The sequence below is a fragment of the Corvus kubaryi genome, unplaced genomic scaffold (genome assembly GCF_017639235.1).
Source record: "Corvus kubaryi isolate FWS band 111438036 unplaced genomic scaffold, C.kubaryi_AGA036_p1.0 37382, whole genome shotgun sequence".
In the NCBI taxonomy this organism is placed as follows: domain Eukaryota; kingdom Metazoa; phylum Chordata; class Aves; order Passeriformes; family Corvidae; genus Corvus; species Corvus kubaryi.
Genome location: NW_024581124.1, coordinates 5889781 through 5907293, shown reverse-complemented (window position 1 = coordinate 5907293; position 17513 = coordinate 5889781). Strand labels below are relative to the sequence as shown.

At 56.7% G+C, this 17513-nt stretch overlaps 1 protein-coding gene across 1 annotated transcript in view; it reads right to left on the bottom strand.

Annotated features, from left to right (window-relative positions):
- HIP1R (huntingtin interacting protein 1 related) overlaps positions 1 to 17513 on the bottom strand; it is an 18467-nt gene continuing 954 nt past the window's right edge. The window contains exons 2-32 of the mRNA XM_042034749.1: positions 13202 to 13265; positions 12635 to 12777; positions 12250 to 12306; positions 11915 to 11995; positions 11747 to 11823; positions 11399 to 11460; positions 10144 to 10284; positions 9616 to 9673; positions 9453 to 9528; positions 9119 to 9256; positions 8987 to 9045; positions 8849 to 8921; positions 8323 to 8506; positions 8142 to 8230; positions 7414 to 7530; positions 6864 to 6965; positions 6431 to 6625; positions 6095 to 6242; positions 5727 to 5813; positions 5328 to 5435; positions 4866 to 5002; positions 4189 to 4299; positions 4010 to 4068; positions 3823 to 3853; positions 3641 to 3703; positions 3075 to 3175; positions 2309 to 2414; positions 1494 to 1617; positions 1281 to 1342; positions 986 to 1177; positions 1 to 895 (exon numbers count right to left, since the gene is read on the bottom strand). Coding sequence (XP_041890683.1) covers positions 890 to 895; positions 986 to 1177; positions 1281 to 1342; positions 1494 to 1617; positions 2309 to 2414; positions 3075 to 3175; positions 3641 to 3703; positions 3823 to 3853; positions 4010 to 4068; positions 4189 to 4299; positions 4866 to 5002; positions 5328 to 5435; positions 5727 to 5813; positions 6095 to 6242; positions 6431 to 6625; positions 6864 to 6965; positions 7414 to 7530; positions 8142 to 8230; positions 8323 to 8506; positions 8849 to 8921; positions 8987 to 9045; positions 9119 to 9256; positions 9453 to 9528; positions 9616 to 9673; positions 10144 to 10284; positions 11399 to 11460; positions 11747 to 11823; positions 11915 to 11995; positions 12250 to 12306; positions 12635 to 12777; positions 13202 to 13265 — 3051 coding nt within the window. The 3' untranslated portion in view covers positions 1 to 889. The remainder of the gene's footprint in view (positions 896 to 985; positions 1178 to 1280; positions 1343 to 1493; positions 1618 to 2308; positions 2415 to 3074; positions 3176 to 3640; positions 3704 to 3822; positions 3854 to 4009; positions 4069 to 4188; positions 4300 to 4865; positions 5003 to 5327; positions 5436 to 5726; positions 5814 to 6094; positions 6243 to 6430; positions 6626 to 6863; positions 6966 to 7413; positions 7531 to 8141; positions 8231 to 8322; positions 8507 to 8848; positions 8922 to 8986; positions 9046 to 9118; positions 9257 to 9452; positions 9529 to 9615; positions 9674 to 10143; positions 10285 to 11398; positions 11461 to 11746; positions 11824 to 11914; positions 11996 to 12249; positions 12307 to 12634; positions 12778 to 13201; positions 13266 to 17513) is intronic.

Below are 17513 nucleotides of genomic sequence, written 5' to 3'. Positions count from 1 at the left end.
TATTTTAAATATTGCTCCTTTAATAATCTACATCCTGGTAGTTGCTCCAAGGGAAGACACAGCTGACAGGATTTTGATTCTGCCCCCACATCTCTCCACATCAGTAATTCCTTATTGCTGCAGACTTCTCTAGCCCCCGGCTCCCTTAGGCCACGGTTAGATTTAATTCTGCTAATTATCTTAAATATAAAACGTAATGCAACTGATCCCTTGACATTGCTGTAGTAATAAAAAATAGAAAAGGAAAAAAAAAAATAAAAACGTTTGTATCCTTATTGCCAGTGTGTGTCAGTAACTGCTTTTCCCTTACAAAAGCCCTGCTCCACGTGCTGGGGAAGGTGAACGTTTCCCTTCCTGCTGAGGGCTGATCCCACGCCAAAATGAAGTCAAATATTCCTCAGGCTGGAAAAAGGGGAATTTAAAAAAATGGTTGCAAGAAAAGCCCACCAGTTTCCTACTGTAAAACCAGTTCACAGTTCTTGAAAAGGGTTTGAGCAGTACAGTAGAGCTACATTTACTGAAAACTTCTAGTGCTGATAAAGTCCTTAAAAAAAAAATAATAACCCAAACGAACCCCAAATTAAATTAAACCGGGAGAGCCGGTTGGCAGGCGAGGAGGAGGAGGAAAAAGGAGGAGGAAGAGAAGAAGGAGGAAGAGAAGAAAGAGGAGGAGAGCACTCAGCGCTGCCCGGGGAGCACAGGAGCCCTGCTGCTCTACAGTTCAGAAAAAAGGAAAACAAAAAATAAAATATATTCCTTAAAAAATATCCAGTTTGGGACTTTTTTTCCAGGCCGGGCAGTGAGGAGACCCCGCGCTTGAAGGCACAGCAGCGCAAAGGCAACGTGATGTGTGGGGCCTCCGCCAGCCCTTCCCGGGGCCGGGGCCTCGCTAGGGCTGCAACGAGAGGGGGACAAAGCCAAATATCAGAACTCGTGCCCAGAACATCGCCCCTGCTCTGTTTGCACCCCCCCACCCGGGCCCCACCTCTGCTAGGCCGGGTTTCTGGGCAATGGGGGGTTTCTTGAGGATGCCTCGTCGCGGTGCCGGCGCCGGCTTGGCCTCCCCGTCCTCCGGCGCGTCCTCGCAGCCCCCGGCCAGGATGTAGTGCTGCTTCCTCAGCTCGCCCAGCCGCACCCGCTCGCCCTCCAGCTGCTTCTCCAGCTCCAGCACCTTCACCTGCACCCAAAAACCATCCTGGGACCTGTGCTGGGGGCAGAGGGACCCCCAGTGCGGGTCTGGGTCTGTTCGCAGCCGCACCGAATCCACCTCGTGGCCATACCTGTGTTTCCATCTCTTCCTTCTTCAGCTTGATCAGGGACATGCCTGAGAAGTCCATGGTGTCTGTGGAGGAAAGCAGGGTCTCTACTGAGTGCACCCCTCACAGAGGACACTCGCAAGCCAGAACAGAGCTGGATGGACACCTCAGGGTGTTCCCCAGGCTGGAAAGGGATTTGGAGTGGGTTTTTCTACCTTTTCCTTGCAAAAACCTCACCTTTCTCCTCTATCTGCTCTTGGCCTGACTTTGTGGAAGCCACCACATTTGCGGCCATCTCATTGACATTGCGTGAGCACTCCTGGAGCTTGGCCAGGTTCCTGCTGCTCTTCTCGGCCTTCACCTGCAATGAGCACAGGGACAGCTGTGGGTGCCCACCATAAACCCCCCATGGAGCTCCAGGGAGCCCCAGGCAGACGCAAAGAGCTTTTGGGCACGAAAACCTGGGTGTGGAAAGAATGGATGGATGGACAGATGGGAAGGTTTATCCTCAGTGATCCCATCACGGCCAGACAAGGTGATCCCTACAAAGCCCTTCAGCCCTAGGGCACAAAACCAGCTCTGCTCCCACCTGAGCCAAGCACTCAGTGAAGACACAGCTCTGTTTTTTTAACCATCCTCTTAATTTCAAAACCATCTGCTGTAAAAATCCGTATGGATCCCCATCCCCCTGCACCTGCATCCCTGTGTGCTCACTGAAACCTCCACCCCTCACTTCCACCCACACCAACAGGAAAGGCAGCAAGGACCAAAGTCCACCATCCTCAATTCTGCAGCTGCTTTTTTGGATTTCTTGTTAGGTATTAACATTTTCTTTACATAACCAGCTTGACAGGAGGATTTACACATCTTCATTTCCAAGGCAAGCCTCAGGTGAGGGAATATGAACACATGGATTAAAAGCCTAGACTGACTGGAAAACTGCAAGAGGTTCCCTTCTCCCTGCTCTGGGAGGCTGCAGGACTGGCAGACAGGATGGGAACACTGTGGGACAGAATGAGGAGACATCCAGAGGATCCTGCTGGGACACTCACCTTGGAGGCAGCCACCAGCTGGGCTGTGCTGGCAGCGATTTCGTGGGAGCAGACGATCAGTTCCTCGTATTTCCCTGTGTGCAGGACAACCCTGTCCGCAGACTCCCTGTGTTGGGGGTCGGAGGGGAGATTGTGTCAGAGACTGTGCACAACAGAGCAAGTGCAGATTATTCATCTCCTGCTAATACCCTCAGAAATCAGCAGCTGGATCCAGCAGCTTTGCAATTACAGAATCATGGAATCGTTAAAGTTGGAAAAGATCTCTAAGATCTTTGAGTCCAACTGTTATTAAAGCTCATATACAAAGCAATTATTCAAAGCCATGATCTGGGTGATTTGGACAGAGACAGGATTTTGTTTCCATAATGGATGAGCTTTTTAAAGCTTTTCTCAAAAGACCCCCCCATACTTCCTGCACTGGCACAGGGAACGCCCTGCCCCAATGCCAACCACCCCATCCACAACCATCTGAGCAGGAGCCAGGACAGGGGGGATTTGATTTCCCATTTTGCAGACAGGGAGGAACTGCCATCCCTAGCTGGGTGACCCTGTGGTTCAACCCGGGCTGTGATGCTCCGTGAGGAATTAGCAATGACCCAAACTGAGGGTCCATAAAAAGTCAGCAAAGATCTCCATAAGGAATTAGCAATGATGCTCTGTGATGCCTCAGCAGTGGGACACTTTGGATGACTGGGTGACAGGGAAGCGTGAGCCAGCCCTGGGTGTGCTGTGTCCCAGGGGAAGCTCCCACTCTGGGGGTACCTACACGAGCTGTGTGGCTCCCCAGCCCACGGCCTTGGAGGCAGAGATCAGCCCTTCGGTCCAGCGCGAGTTCTTGGCGTAAAACTCCTGAGTTGTTGCTGCCCCCTGTTGTTACGAGAATATTATGGCCTGGATTAACTTGTGCCCAATATCCAACAACATATAAATCCATGTAAAATATCCATAGGAAGTGCAACAATATATAAATTCATATAGAAAGTCATAAATCAAGGGAGCGACAGCATTCCTGTGCTCTTCATGCTGCTCTTACTGACCTGCTTAAATAATTATCAAGAAAACCAACACTGGAGCCCCAAGCCTGCAAATTTGGGCTGGGTTTGGTTTAAAACACTCAAGTTTGGCCATCATCTTTAGATGGACAAGGCTTTGCAAGGGTGACAGTGATTTGTGCAGAGAACACAGGGCTGAGCAGCCCATGTCCAGCAGCTGGTACTGCCAGAGCACTGCTAACATGGGAAACCATGAAATCCAGAGTGTTTCTGCAATTTAGGGGAAATTCTCCTGTATTTGATGTCAGCACAAGAAAGATGAGTGCAAGGCAGGACTTACCCGGCCACTTTCTACTATCTCCTTCTGGAGGTTTGTAGATGTTGTTACAAGAAGTCTAATAGCCTGGAATGAAGGAAAACAGGTTTTAGGGTTTGATGGGGGTCTTATAGAGGAGGATTGATGCTGCTGATGGTTGGAAGTTACAGTTTTGTGCACCCCAGGTGGGTTTCTGCAGCACTGACCTTCATTAGATCCGTGCAGGAGTTCAGAATCCTGGAGGGAAGCAAGAGAAAAGTGTTCAGCATTCAGGGAAGCTTTGGCCTCAGAAAATGGGTCTTTTTTCAAGACCAAACAGCCTATTTTGGAGCAGAGCACACTCCAGCAGGGCATGGGGCACAGACCTGCCACACACCCCTCCCCAAAACTCACCGCTCGTTCACTTCCAGCTTAACCCCAGAGCTCTCGTTCCTGGCCTGGCTCATCATCTCCTGTTGGGAAACACAAGGGGAAGGGGTTGGATGCCACGTTGGGGCGAGAAGGGTGGAGGAGTGATGGACACTCCGCTGCCCCAAGGCCCCAGACTGACCCATCCTGCAGCTCTGTCTCACCTCTATCCTCCTGACAGCATCCTCAATTGCCTCCGAGGTGGAGGCCATCTCCTTCTCAACCATGTCCCCCAGCTCCTCCTGCTTGATGTCCAAGCTCTTGGGTCTCAGCTCCTGCCAGGGGTGGCAGCAGGCACCAAGAGGTTTTAGGCAGAGGGACAGAAGGGAATATTCATAAGGAATAACTACAAACCAAGGTATCCAATTGCTTTCCTGACACCCCCCCCCCGCAATAATTAAAGTTGCAGCAGCAGCATTCTGCAGCCTACAAAGGTGAAGGCACCAACTTGAAGCAAACATGGCACAGGGACCTCAGAGGTAAGAAATGCCCCAAATCAAGGTGACAAAACTCCATCACAGGAGCAGCTTCTGCTCCAGAGGGCTCTGGAGAGCTGAAGAGTGGTGCAAAGGAAAACACTAATAGGGGCTTCACGAGCTAAAATACCGACAGCTGGGAAGTTTCATTCCACAGGGGTTACTGGGCTGAAAGACTTCAGCTGATCTGAGGGCAACCAGCTCTGTGCACCACCAGGATGGGTCTCGGTGCTCAGAAGCTGAGATGGCTCAAGGAAAGCACCGGAATTTGTGGGTATGGGGGACAAACCATCCCAAAGTGTTCCCTGTGACCCACCCTGCCAGCCACGAGTGGGAAGGTGGCTGTGCTGGGCTCCATCTCCTACCTGGGCCAGCTGCAGGACCCCTCGCAGCGCCCGCCGCACGTCCCCCAGCTCGGCATGGCCCAGCCTCTGCCTGTCCTTCAGCTCGTCCAGGTACTCCAGGCTCCGCTGGCCACAGTCCCGACACGTCTCCGTAAGCCCTGCGGAGAGCATGGCTTGGTGCCAGCCCCTGGCTGGGCAAGGAGTCCCTTCATCCCAGCCCTGCCACCCTCATCTTCCTCCTCCCCTCATCCACAGCATCCAGAAAATTTCTTCTAGATTACAAGCGAGTTTCCAGGAGCAATGTGATGTTCCTGGCCCAGGGAGGGGCACTAGAGGGCAGGGAATGTCAGGAAGGGGAGCATGGGGAATGTGCTGCCCTCGGTAAAATCTGCTCCTGGCAGAGGGGGCTTTGGCATGGCCTCCCTAAAGAAAAGCCCCATGAGGAAAAATCCCCCTCAACACACGCTGCATCCCTGCACTCACGGTCAGCGTGGTCCGTGGGGGCCAGGTGGGACGTGGCGCTGCCGTTGACAATGGTGTCGGCCATCAGGTGTGCGAAGAGGGCCAGAGCCCCCACCAGCCCTGCAGCATCTGCCACAGACAGCACAGGGTCAGGAGCTGCCAGCCCAGGGCACCCCCTGCCAGGTCCTGGGGGCTGTAGCCCGTCCTCAAAGGCACTCAAGGATCAGTACAAGACTCAGAGATGTTGGGATTGACCCCTCCAGCTTGAACGAGCCCACGGGAAGCCCCCAGCCCCGTCTGTGTCCCTCTGCCACCAGGGCATTGCCGCTTGCCGATGGCCCCGGAGCCGCCGGGGGCTGCTGGATGCACGGAAACACGAGCAAGCTGGGAGCAATGCCGCCGGTCCCCAGCCCCAGGTACCTGCCATGGAGGCCACGTACTGCGCGTGCCCCTTCTCCAGGGCATCCGTGGACTCCAGCGCCGCCTGCGCCCAGCTCAGCAGGTAATCTGCAAGGAATTGCGTTGCGTCTCATCAGCACGGCCATGCTGGTGGGTGTCTGCACCACGAGGCACCACTGAGTGGAAGTGTATCCCTGGCTGGGGAATGGCGCTAAAATCTGAGCAAAGTAGTGCTGGAGATGAGAGCTAAAAATTCATCCTGGGAAGTCCGACCCCAACTGCCTCGGCTATGACGGAAAAAATGCCATGGGAGAGCTGAGATGCAACGTTATCTGTCCAGGAGGGAGAAGGCACAGCGTGTTTCAGCCCCCTGAATGAGCAGGACATACCTGGGGAGCTGGTGCAGCGGAGGTGCAGGGGGTCATCCAGCTTGGCCATGGCATCACGGAGGATGCCCTGGGCTTCCCGCACCGTCTGCTGCAGGACTCCAAACTGCTCCTCCAGCAGCTTCTGCTGCAGGCTCTGCTCCTGGTTGCTCTGTGAGGCAGGAGGAACAGGTGAGCGGCACGACTACAACACAGGATCCCCATCAGCAGCATATCCCTCGAGAGCCCCTTTCCAGGGTTAGACCCAACCACCCCATGACTGCTGGTGCAGTGATATCCCATTGGCTACATCGGCCAGCATCCCCCAAACACCTCACACATCTTCACACAGCACTGTACCTTCTCCAGGAGCCTGCCCTGGAGCTCTCGGATCTCCCTCATGGCCTTGTCTGCCTCCTGGCTCAGCTGCAGCTCCTTCTCCTCGACGAGGCCACGCGTGGACACCAGCTCACACTCCTTCTCGCTCACCGACCGCCTCAGCACCTCCTTCTCGGCGTGCAGAGCATCCACCTGGGCGCTGAGCTCCACACCTGCCTGCCGTGGGGCCAGGACACCCTGCCACTCCCCTGTCACTGCTGTGAGCCCAACAGACACGCGGGGGGAGCGCCGGACATGCCCAGCTCGTGACGCTGATGGGCTGGGCCCATGCTCAGCCCTGCGACAGCTCCTCGGGCTGCTGTTGAACCTCTGGCTCAGCAGTGGTGGCAGGTCCATCACCCTGTGACAGGGTTTGATGGGGGCCTGAGCTCGTGCTGCCCCTCCCACCCCGTACCTGCTTGGCGTGGCTGAGCGAGCGCTGCGCCTGCTCCAGCTCCTCCCGGCGGGCGTCCAGCTCCTGCTGCAGCTGCTCCATCTGCACGCTCTGGTCCTCCAGCTGCAACCACACCCCGTGCCCAGGGCTCAGCCCCTGCCATGCCCTGGCCGCCCTTAGCACTGGCACACAGCAGGATGGAGGGAATGAACCCAGCCATATTTTGCAGGGAGAGGGTTCTGGGGTCTTGGGCAGGGGGTGTCTCCTGGAAGGGCTCCTTTTCCCACACCAGGAATTTTGGAGCAGCCCCCAGCTTGAGCCCTGGAGAATGAAAGCGCTCAAACCCACCGATTTGCATTGTGGCATTTTCTTGGGGGAAGAAAAGGCAGATTTGGGCAAGAGGGAGTGAAGAATATATTAACACCTTCCTGAGGAGCCAGGGCAACTCTTCCTTGGATTAGGGCCTGACATCAACAACCACCCCTTCCCCTTGCACCCAAACTGTGCCCAGCCACTGCTTTTCCCAGGCTGGGGAGGGCTCAGTGCTGGCAGGGAAGGATCTGGAGCTCACCTTCATCTCGGCCTCTCGCTTGACCTGCTCCACCTGAAATGCCAGCTGCTCCTTGACACGTGCCACCTCCTCCTGGCTCTGCTGCGTGACCGTCAGCTGCTTGGCGGTGTCAGCATTCTGTGGTGGGACACAGGGCTCACCAGGCATTCCAAGGGGGACCCTCACCGTCCCCACACTCATTCCAACCAAATTCTGGCTCAGGAGATAATTCCAAGATGCTTTTCTCACACCACCCAAAGGGTAGGCTGCCAGTGGACAAGGATTCAAGGGGTGCCCCCTGCCCAGTGCTCAGAGGGCGATGGAACCAACACAGGGGGAGTGGGCAGGCACGAGCCATACCCGTGGTTGCAGAGGGACAAAGGGACAAAAACAAGACCAAAACACCCAAAGCAAAAAACAAAACAGGTGAGTGGCACAACTGAGACACAGGATCCCCATCACCAGTGTACCCCTTGAGAGCCCCTTTCCAGGATTAGAGCCAAGCATCCCATGACTGCTGGTACAAGCGATGTCCCACTGGCTACACTGGCCACAGAAACCAGCAGAAACAGACCAAACAACAGCAAAACAGACCAAAAACCAGCAACAAAACCACCCAAAGGGACTATGATGGAAGAGGGAAAAGGTGCTCAGCTCTGCCTTGGATACCCCAACCCCAAAAGGGAGGGATTTGATCCGGGGACGCTGCCCTCAGTGTCAGTGCCCGCCTGCACAGGCAGCAGCATCACCTTCCTCAGGAGCTCAGCGTGGGTGTTGATGAGCTCGCTGTGCTTCTCCTTCAGCTTCGTGTAGCGGATCTCGGTGGCGTTGGCTTTCTCTGCAGGGGTGAGAGACCCTCAGTGGCCGCAGCGAGGGCGGCCACACCCCCCGGGCTCCGCAGGGCTCCGCAGGGCTCCGCAGGGCACCTACTCTCAGCCTCGGCGCAGAGTCGCTGCGACCTGTCACTGTCCTGCTTCACCCTCTGCAGCCTCTCCAGCTCATCCCGCAGCTGCTCGTTGTCCACCAGCGCCTTCTGCTTCTGCTTGCGCTGCTCCTCCACTTCTCCCTCCAGGCTGTTCACCTGGGCCTTGAGCTGGGTGATGTAGCGCTGCGCCTGCGGGGTCACCGGGCACTGGAGCACAGCCCTACCCTCCCCAACAACCCTGTCCAGGTGCCCCACTGCAATTTGGGCAAAGCAGCTGTGGGATGCACAGGAAAGCTCTCCCCTTTACCCCTGCAGTCAACCTGTCCCTGTTGATAAGGTCAGGACAGCAAGGGACAGGTCTCACATGCCTCCACCCCATCAGGAGTCACATCGTGGCACTGGGAGAGGTCCCAAAACACAGCACTGGATGTCAGGGCCCCACTCCTGCTGCATCCCCTCAGGATTTCCACACCACGGCACCAAAACCCACCCCCATTCTCCCACCCCAGCTGCTCCCCAACCAGGCTTTACCTCCAGTTTAATCTTCTCCATCTCTGCACGGAGCGTGTCCACCTCCTTCTTCAGGCTCTCGATCTGTGCATCCCTGTGGACAAAGGCAGGTTGGTCCCACGTGGCAGCGGCCCCTCGCCCCTGCTGGCCCCCCCATACCTGTCATCCCAAACGCCGTTGGGTGGCCCGAAGGTTTGCTCAAACAGGTCCGAGGTAATCTGGGGAGGACAGAGGGTGCTGAGCTGAGCCAGGACACAGGAGCCTGACCCCATCCCAGCCCCGGGCCCCCACCTGCGGCTCCGTGGTGGAAGTCGTGCTGATCTCAATGAGGTTCTCTGGCTCCTCATCCTCGGGGGCTTCCTCGGGGATGACGACCACCGGCTTCACGTGCTCGGCCAGCGCGGACGCCCGCAGGAAGTTTGGGGGGCTCTGTGGGGACAAGAAGCTGTTGCAGCCTTGCAGGGCGTTCAGGAACCGCAGCAGGCAGAGTGCCAAGGGATGGGAGGGAGCCACCCCTGTGCTGCTGACAGGGCCAGAGGGTCCCTCTGCAGTGTCCCCAGACCCCAAACCTATCCATGGGGGCACCCACAAGCTCTGCAGAGCACCACACCAAATCCTGCCATACCTCCGGCAGCCGAGGGATCTGGATGAGCCGCTTGAAATACAGCATGTCGGACGCCTTCTTAAAGAAGTTTTTGAGGCTGGAGAGGACAGAAAAACAAAGGGGAAATGAGATGGGGCTTGGTAGGAGGGAGGGGACCCCACTTCCCCAGCTGGGCCCCGGTTACCTGCGGAACTGCTCGTGGAAGCGGTCCCGGTGGCCCTGAAGGGTGTCGGCCGGCAGACCTGGGTGAGGAGGGACAGCTGTGACTGATCAGGCACTGCACGTGTGTTCACATGCACCCAGACCCCTCCTCTGCAAAAGCCAGCGGGGTAAAAGCCAGGAGGGAGTGGGATGTGAGGGGTCAGGATGGGAGTGGGGGATTCCCATCCCCAGCACAGGGACCAGGGATGGGGCACAGGGAGATGTGGGTGTGGGAACTCCAAAATACCCACACGAGGCCGCTGGCACTGTACTGCCCAGTGATCCCATGCAGGGGGCTGGCAGGCCAGGGCACTGTGGGTTTGAATTAATCAAGGACACGTGCTTCTAATTCCTTTATCTGGAATGTCTGTGTGGGATGGAGCAGGCCCCCAGAGCCCAGCTGGGATACAGGGACATGGCGATGGATGCCTCAATCCACACCAGCCTCATCCCCACGTGCAGAAGCCCACCCTGGGACAACACCAGCACGGAGCACATCCCCAGGACTCACAGGAGTGCAGCTTGAACATTAACTTGACGGCGTAGTGGTAGAGGTGGCTGCAGTCCTGGATGACCTGGATGAGGGGGGCCAGGCGGCACTGCACCGCCGACATCTGCGACACGGCCATCGAGGTGTTGAGCTGCCTGAAAACTGAGGGGAGCCGTGTTTGCAGAGCCGCCCGCGCCCGGGACGCCGCTTGATCATTAACCACGGTGGATGTGGGACACGGGGAAATGCCAGGGCTGCTGCCCTAACCTGAGACAACCCCACTCTGAGCAGCAAAAACACCCAAAGGGACCATGCTGGCAGAGAGAAGGGGTGCTCAGGTCTGCCATGGATACCCCAACCCCAAAAAGGAGAGATTTAACCCCAGGACGCTGCCCTGGAGCTGCTGCTGCACGACACAGCTGGGGAAACGGAGAGGTTTTGCTCCATTCTGTTTAATCATGCAAGGATCTGGGAGAGGATCCCAGGGCAGGGGACGAGCCCGGCGGCAGCGCAGCCTCGCCTGCCCCTGCTCGGAAACAGATCCCTTCCCTTGGCAGGGATCCAGGCAGCATATCCACCCCAGCTTCTTCCCCGCTCAGCTTTAAAGTATTTATGAATATAAATTCTCTGTATAACTGGGTCAGGAGGAGAAGCAGGAGGCTGTCGGGAGCCGGGAGCATGGTCACTCCCGCTGTGCCCCGTTTTCCAGGGCAGCTCCATGTTCCCGACTCTCGACAGAGGAAGAATCCACCACCTCTCTGAGCCATCTAAAAATTCCTGTGGAGGTGAGAGACATGAGCAGGGGTCTCCAGCCCTCCCCAGAGGCATTTCAACAGGGGAAATGAGTCTTTAAAAAGAAGTACAGCCCCTTCCTCCGCTTCAGGGGGACAGAAAGGATTTGTGTAATGCATACGATTAACGTGGTTGTACCAAAAAAGAAATAACGTATTTCAGAGCAGCTCTGCTCTGAAAACAACACTCTGCCTTGCTCAGGTGGGCTCAAAGCAGCCACATCCCCTACATATTTTCTTACAACTGCCTCTACAGAGCTTCAACAGGGGAATCCAGCTGAGAAACCACCTCCAAAATCTCACGGGAGGAGGAGGAGGAGGAAGGACCTGAGCCTCCAACCTTGGCCTCCGAAATCTCACGGGAGGAGGAGGGACCTGAGCCTCCAACCTCAGCCTCCCGGAACTCCATTCCCGACCAAAGAGCGAAACTATTGCTCAAGAGCCCCAGGGCGAGTGGGAGGGACCTGCCCCTGCCACCTCCTCACCTGACTCCGACAGCTTCAGCTCACAGTCCAGGTAGTCAAACAGCTCGACCGTCAGCTGGAAGCTGCCAAAATAAACCAAAACTCCATCACTTGACAGCAGAGATGTCTTTGCTCCAGCTGCTCGTGTTCATTGGGAGTCCTCACAATGGCAAGGGCTCTGACTGACAAGAGTTTGGGGCTTTTTCTCCCTGCATTTACACCCCACAGCGCTCTGTGGATGCAGGAGGAATCAGGCACCATCCAAACAATTCACAAAATCCCGGTGGCTGCCCCATCCTGGAGTGGTTTCATTAGCAGGACGCTGCCAGCTGGGTGTCACAGAGCAGGTGGCCCTGCCAAGACACTTACATGTTGTTCACATCCGTCCCTGAAGTCTTTTCCAACACCTCATCCGACACTTCGAGGCCCGGGGGGAACTCGGGATGCTTTGGAAAAGGAAGAAGAAGCTATCAGTTGCTGCTGCTATTTTTGCTGGTGTGGCACATCCCCTCGTTACAGTGGTGCAGAGGGTCTCACCTTGACGTGGAAGGAGATCTTGGTGAGCAGGAGCCGTGTGTAGATGTTCACCAGCTGCCCGTACCTGTCGTGCAAATGGCCCTGCAGAGACACGAGAGGAGACATGGGGAATCCGGAGCAATGTGACCAGAGCCAGCAGATCCCACAGGAGCCAGTGAACCTGTTCCAGCCACGGACACCACCATGGCTCCACCACGGACACAGCCATCACCCCAAGGGAGCAGAGACAGATGGTGATTTCAGGCAGTGCTCCACCCCCTCTGTGCCCACCATGTTCCTCAGCACCCACCTCCAAAGCCCCTGGGAGGCACAAACCTCCACTCTGCCCCACTCACCCACAAGTCCCCCGTCTCTCGGATGTTGCTGCGGTACCTCTGGCAGTCCTGGAGGACCTGGGGACAAAAAAGGGAGGGATGTGGCACAGTGGGACTGGCACTGGGGAGCACCTGCCTGCCTGCCATGATGCTAAGGAAGAGGAGGGATCTGGCCCCTTACACCAGTCCAGCTCTGGGAGAAGTTCCAGCCTTTCCATGGCACCCAAAGGTCGGGGATTTGAACGGGGAAGTTTCAAAGATGCTAGACCACAGAGTGCCCCATGGCCTGGGAAAGGTGGCTGGGGTAGGGAAGGGAACCCACCCCCTGTGCAGAGGGATGTTGGCAAGAGCCAAAAATTTCCCCCTGCCGGTGAAGCAGGAGGGACAGTGCAGAGGGGACACTCACGTTGGGGTGGCCGTCGCGCAGGACCTTGTGCAGGACGTGGCAGAACTTCCAGCTGAGGATGGCACTGCTGGGCAGGGGCAGCCCGATGGCGTAGGACCAGAAGGTGAACGCCCCCTTCTCGTGGTGTGTCCCCAGGATGATCCCTTCCAGTGCAGTCAAGGCCAACTGGATACACACAGAGCAGGGGACAGGCTGGGCTGGGGACTGTTCTTGTTCAACTTTCATTGAAAAGGGGACATGCTCGGGGTGCCCCGTGAGCACAGGGACCACCAGCACAATGCTGCGCCCCCAGATAAGACCCCCATTCATCATTTCGGGTGCACTTCCCCCTGCCAAGGGCACGCTGGGGTCCTCTGCATTTTACTGCCAAAGAAATGCAATTTTATTGCGCTGCTCTTGTTTGCCTTTTCACTGATGGATGAACCTACGTGATGCCACCCCCCAGCCCAGCTCTGCGTGGATCGATCTCTCTGTCTCCCAAATCTCCTGTGGCTCCAGCATCAGGGGGTGACATCCCCACATCCCAAACTCCTCTGTGTTGTCCTGGTGAGCCAAGGGAAAGGATACGGCGGGCATGTTTCTCCTTCACTGGTGCTTCCTGCGTGTTTATGGCTTTGCTGATGCTGATGGCCTGCAAGAGGAGGGGAGAGAGCGGCTGTCAGACATGGTGGGACCCCCACACCTACCCCGACATGCAGTGCTGGTTGCTTTTGGGGAATACCCTGAATTTTAGAAGACATTTGTCACCTCAAAGTCATTTGTAACACATCAGAATAGGCCTTTTTATCCACAAACAAAGCACCCATTAAACCCCCCCATCCCCAGCAGGATCTGTCAGGATGTGACCACTGCCGCTGGTGCTCCCAGCTGTCCCTGTCCCAGGAAACCAATTTTTGCATTTTTGCAGCCTGAACTCAGCGCCGTGCCCGGGGAACATTAAAGCACAACAGTGAGATGCCAAATTCCAGGGTTGTTTGTGTAATCACAAGGAGCCTTTGAACCACAGGGCAGTGGTTTGGGTTCTTCTGAGGATGTTGCTGCGCGCAAACAGCACGTGGGGAAATGCAGCCCCCAAGCAAGGAGGGAGTGGCAGCCTCAATGCCCATCTTGATGGAGCGAAAATTCAGAGCAATGTGATTATCAGAGCAGGATTATCTATATTTTGATCTGTTTGATCACAGCACACTTTAAATTATGAATTTATTTCAAAAGATGACCCCAGACTGGGGTCGGTTGCATCTCCCATGTGTTGATGGGCTGCAAATCCAAGTTGCTGTGTTTGATGAGGATCCTCCTCCTCCTCCTCCTCAGACTCAACTGAGCTGCTTCACCCTTGCAGAAGCACTTGGGCTGTGCCTGTGTCCATGAGCCCTCTGTCATGAGCAGAGGAAAAAGGTCCCAGCTAGGAACGCAGGAAGCGGTCCCGCTGCCAGCACTTGTGCCGGAAGAGGAACTCGGTCCCTCCCTGCAGCTCCACAGCCCTAAAACCTTATAAAATTCCTATCTACCTGCCCAGGAAAGCACCTGCTTCCACATGGCTGCTTGTCCAGGGACACCTCTGAAATGAGGTGCTTTCCTGGAGGAGGAGGAACCCGATGCCAAGTTATCGAGTGCTCCTGACTTATGCAGGAGGAACCCGACGCTGAAGGGGCGATGCCAAAGGTGTCCATGCACCAAACCCACCCCAAAGGAGTCTAGAACAGCCACCCACAGACTGGCCATGACAGCAACAAAACTGTGAATCATCCCAGAGAGTGAATGTGTCCCAAAAGGCTGAGCCAGCTGCTGGGGAGAGCGGTTGCTTTGCCTTTCCTGCACCCGCAAAGCCCCGGTGTTACCCCGCCATGTGGGGCCGTGAAGCGCCAGCCGAGTTAAGCCGGTGACTTGCTGTAATCCTCTTATCCCCAAAGGTTAACGAGCCTCCAGTGCCTGGGAACAGGCACTTGCAGCACAGCTGCCTCTCCCCAAGTGCCTTCACAGCCACCCAAAAGATTGCAGCTGGCAGAGGCTGTGCCCTCGATGGCAGCTTGGCCAGGGAGATGTGCTCAGGAGTGCCAGCACCTCCCAGTCTGGCACCAAAGGCACAGGATACTGACAGAAGGGAAGGTTTATCACAGGGAGCAACCAAGCCGAGGCAAGGCAGGGTTTGGAAATGCATCTTGCAGTGAAGACCCTGCTGGTCAGTCCCAAATCAGAGCTGTAATTCCCACTGGCAGTGGTGGTTTTATTGCATTTATTGCCCTTAGTCTCACTGCTAGCCTGACCAGCCAAAATTCAACCCAGAAGCTGCTGGAGAGGTTGGTTTCATCCTTGGTATTCAGTGCAGAGGTTTCACTGAGCCATTTCATGTCCAGCACAAGGACTGGACCCATGTGGGGGCAGCCCCAGCCCACCCACAGCACGACCATGAGACACTGTGTCCAGTGCAGTCCCAAATAAACCATGGTGGCACAGAACCAATGCCAATCCCTCAGGGCTGCCAGCCCAGGTGTGCTTTCACCGCCTCCAAACATCAGGCTGGCCAGGAGATCCAGGAAAACAGGATGGTGGGACCAGGGATGGGCATGGGGCGACGCTGCAGCCTGGGACACACGTGCTGTCAGGATATCCCTGCTGGCTGCCTGGCAAAGCTGGGCTGTGGAGGATGGCTCTGAAATGGGGAGACTTGCCCTTGACCCGACCTCTTGGGACATCACTGGCACAGCTGGAGATGGGCAGGCCCTGGTTGTAACTGCAGGTGCACAACCAGCCTGGCCACAACTTTGATGCACCCCGGGACTGTTCCCCATCACTGACAGGCACCAGGGTGAGGGGCAAACCCCAAAACCTGCCCGGCTGTGGGCTGTGGGAGCCCACAGGGGTGCAGCCCCAATGCTTTGCTCACAGTCTGCACGTACCAAGCTGGTGACTAAAGCCAGGATCAAAGCGCCCAAATGAAGGAGCACATCCACCCTTTCGTTTCAGGCTGCTTTTAATTAGGGCTGATCCTCCCGCCCACGGCTCCCCGGAGCCCCAGCATCCCACAGGGTCACAATTCCCACCTGGCAGGTGGATGCTGGGTCCCAACACGATGCCACAGCAGGAGAGATTTTTTGGCAGTAGGACATCGAGCTGGCCAGGCAGCACGAGAGCTGTCAGAACAGCTGAGCTACGAACGGCTGCTCCAGAGTTCCCTTCCTAACGCTGCTCCTTCCCAAATCACACCAGGAAAGCACCACTTGGCAGTCACACACACTGTAATCCTGCAGGTTCCACAGCTCACTGGATTTTTAACCTTTTTGTTTAAGAAAAGCAAAAATTGGCAGCAGAAAAGAGCACGTTTTTCCTCCTGCCAGGCTGCCGAGCGAGCGCTTGCTGTGGGGTGGTGATTTCCTACTTCCCACACACAGCTTCTCCAAGGGGGTCATCTACATCACCCTGACATAAGACATGGAAAAAGCACTTTCAGGGAAAGCAGGTGACCTTCATGTCACCCACGAGGACCTGGGATCACAGCAGGGTCAACAACCCCCTCTGTATCCACAGACATCACCCAGGCCCTCACAGGGGAAAAAGTGATGGGGCTCTGGATTCCTGCAGCATCGCTCTCCAGCGTGGTACAGAGTCCTTGGGCAGCAGAGGTGCCACCAGCACCCCTGTGACACGGAGACAAGGAGGGGACATGGCACCAGCACCCCCATGACACAGAGGCGCTCGGCGGCCGGCTCAGCAGCTGCTATAATTAGAGGTAAAAGGCAGATCAATACCCACGTTCTGACACTGAACAGTTCTGCTCTCACTGAAGCACCACTACGGAAACCACATTGGTATAAAGCTCCTTTAGGACAGTTTTTAGCAGTTGCTGCAGAAAGGTCAGGTCTGGGCAGTGAATGTGACCATCAGCCGGCGAGCCTGGGGTCAGACAGCTAAAAGCTCTAATGCAGAGCAACCACCTCCTTGCCCTGTCCACGTCTCTGCCCACAGCATCCCTGTGACCGAGTGGATTTCCAGAGCACAAGTGCCAGTGCCCAAAATGCCCTGGAAGGGCGGGAGGGAGGAGGGCCCCGCTCCTGCCCGGCCGGCACCGGCAGCCCTTGGCGCACGGGGCAGCGCTGCCGCCGCGATCATTTATCAGCGGTGCCCAGTGGGACGATTGAAGGAGACGCGTCCAGAGGGAACCGGAATTGCCGGTTTGCTCGTGTTGCTCCCCAAACCCAGCAAGCTCCGTTTCCTACCCAGCACCGTGACCCTGCGAGGCCTGAAATTCCCACCTGTCTTCGCTGGCGCTCTCCGGGGCCAAACCAGCCCAGGGGCTGAGGAAGGAACAGCAGAGCAAAGAGGCAAAGGGAAAAACATCTGCGATGAGTGCACAGCCCGCAAAAGCAGAGGGGTCAGAGGAGGCGTGCAGGAGGGCACTGTTATTTTTGCTGGGGCGGCAGCGAGCCCGTCCATCCCTCTGCCCATCCCTCTGCCCACGCTGTCTGAGTACTTCACTTCCCACCAACCCCGTCTATGTGCCCGACCACTGCCCGCCCCGTGGGGGCCACAGGACTACGGACACCCCGGCCAAGCCGGACACGACGGGTCACAAACGCATTTGGGTTTTGTTTCCACTCTGCCATCCTCCGTGGGTCCAAACACCCCGATGCCCGCGGTGACCAAACAGTCCCCGGTGTGGTTGGGGCCGGGGCTCAGCAGGGATGCGGAGATGCCCATTCCCGGGGCGGGGGACGCGGGGCTGCCGCGGAGCCCCCGGGCTCTGCCGCGCTCCCGCCGACACCGTGAAACTTTCCCTGTGTGCTGCCGGCCGTGTTTACCTGCGATAAGGCCCGGGAGGTGCGGGGGGGGGGGGCACACCGCCGTGCACCCCCGCGGGCAGCGGGGCCCCGCGCAGGCGGTG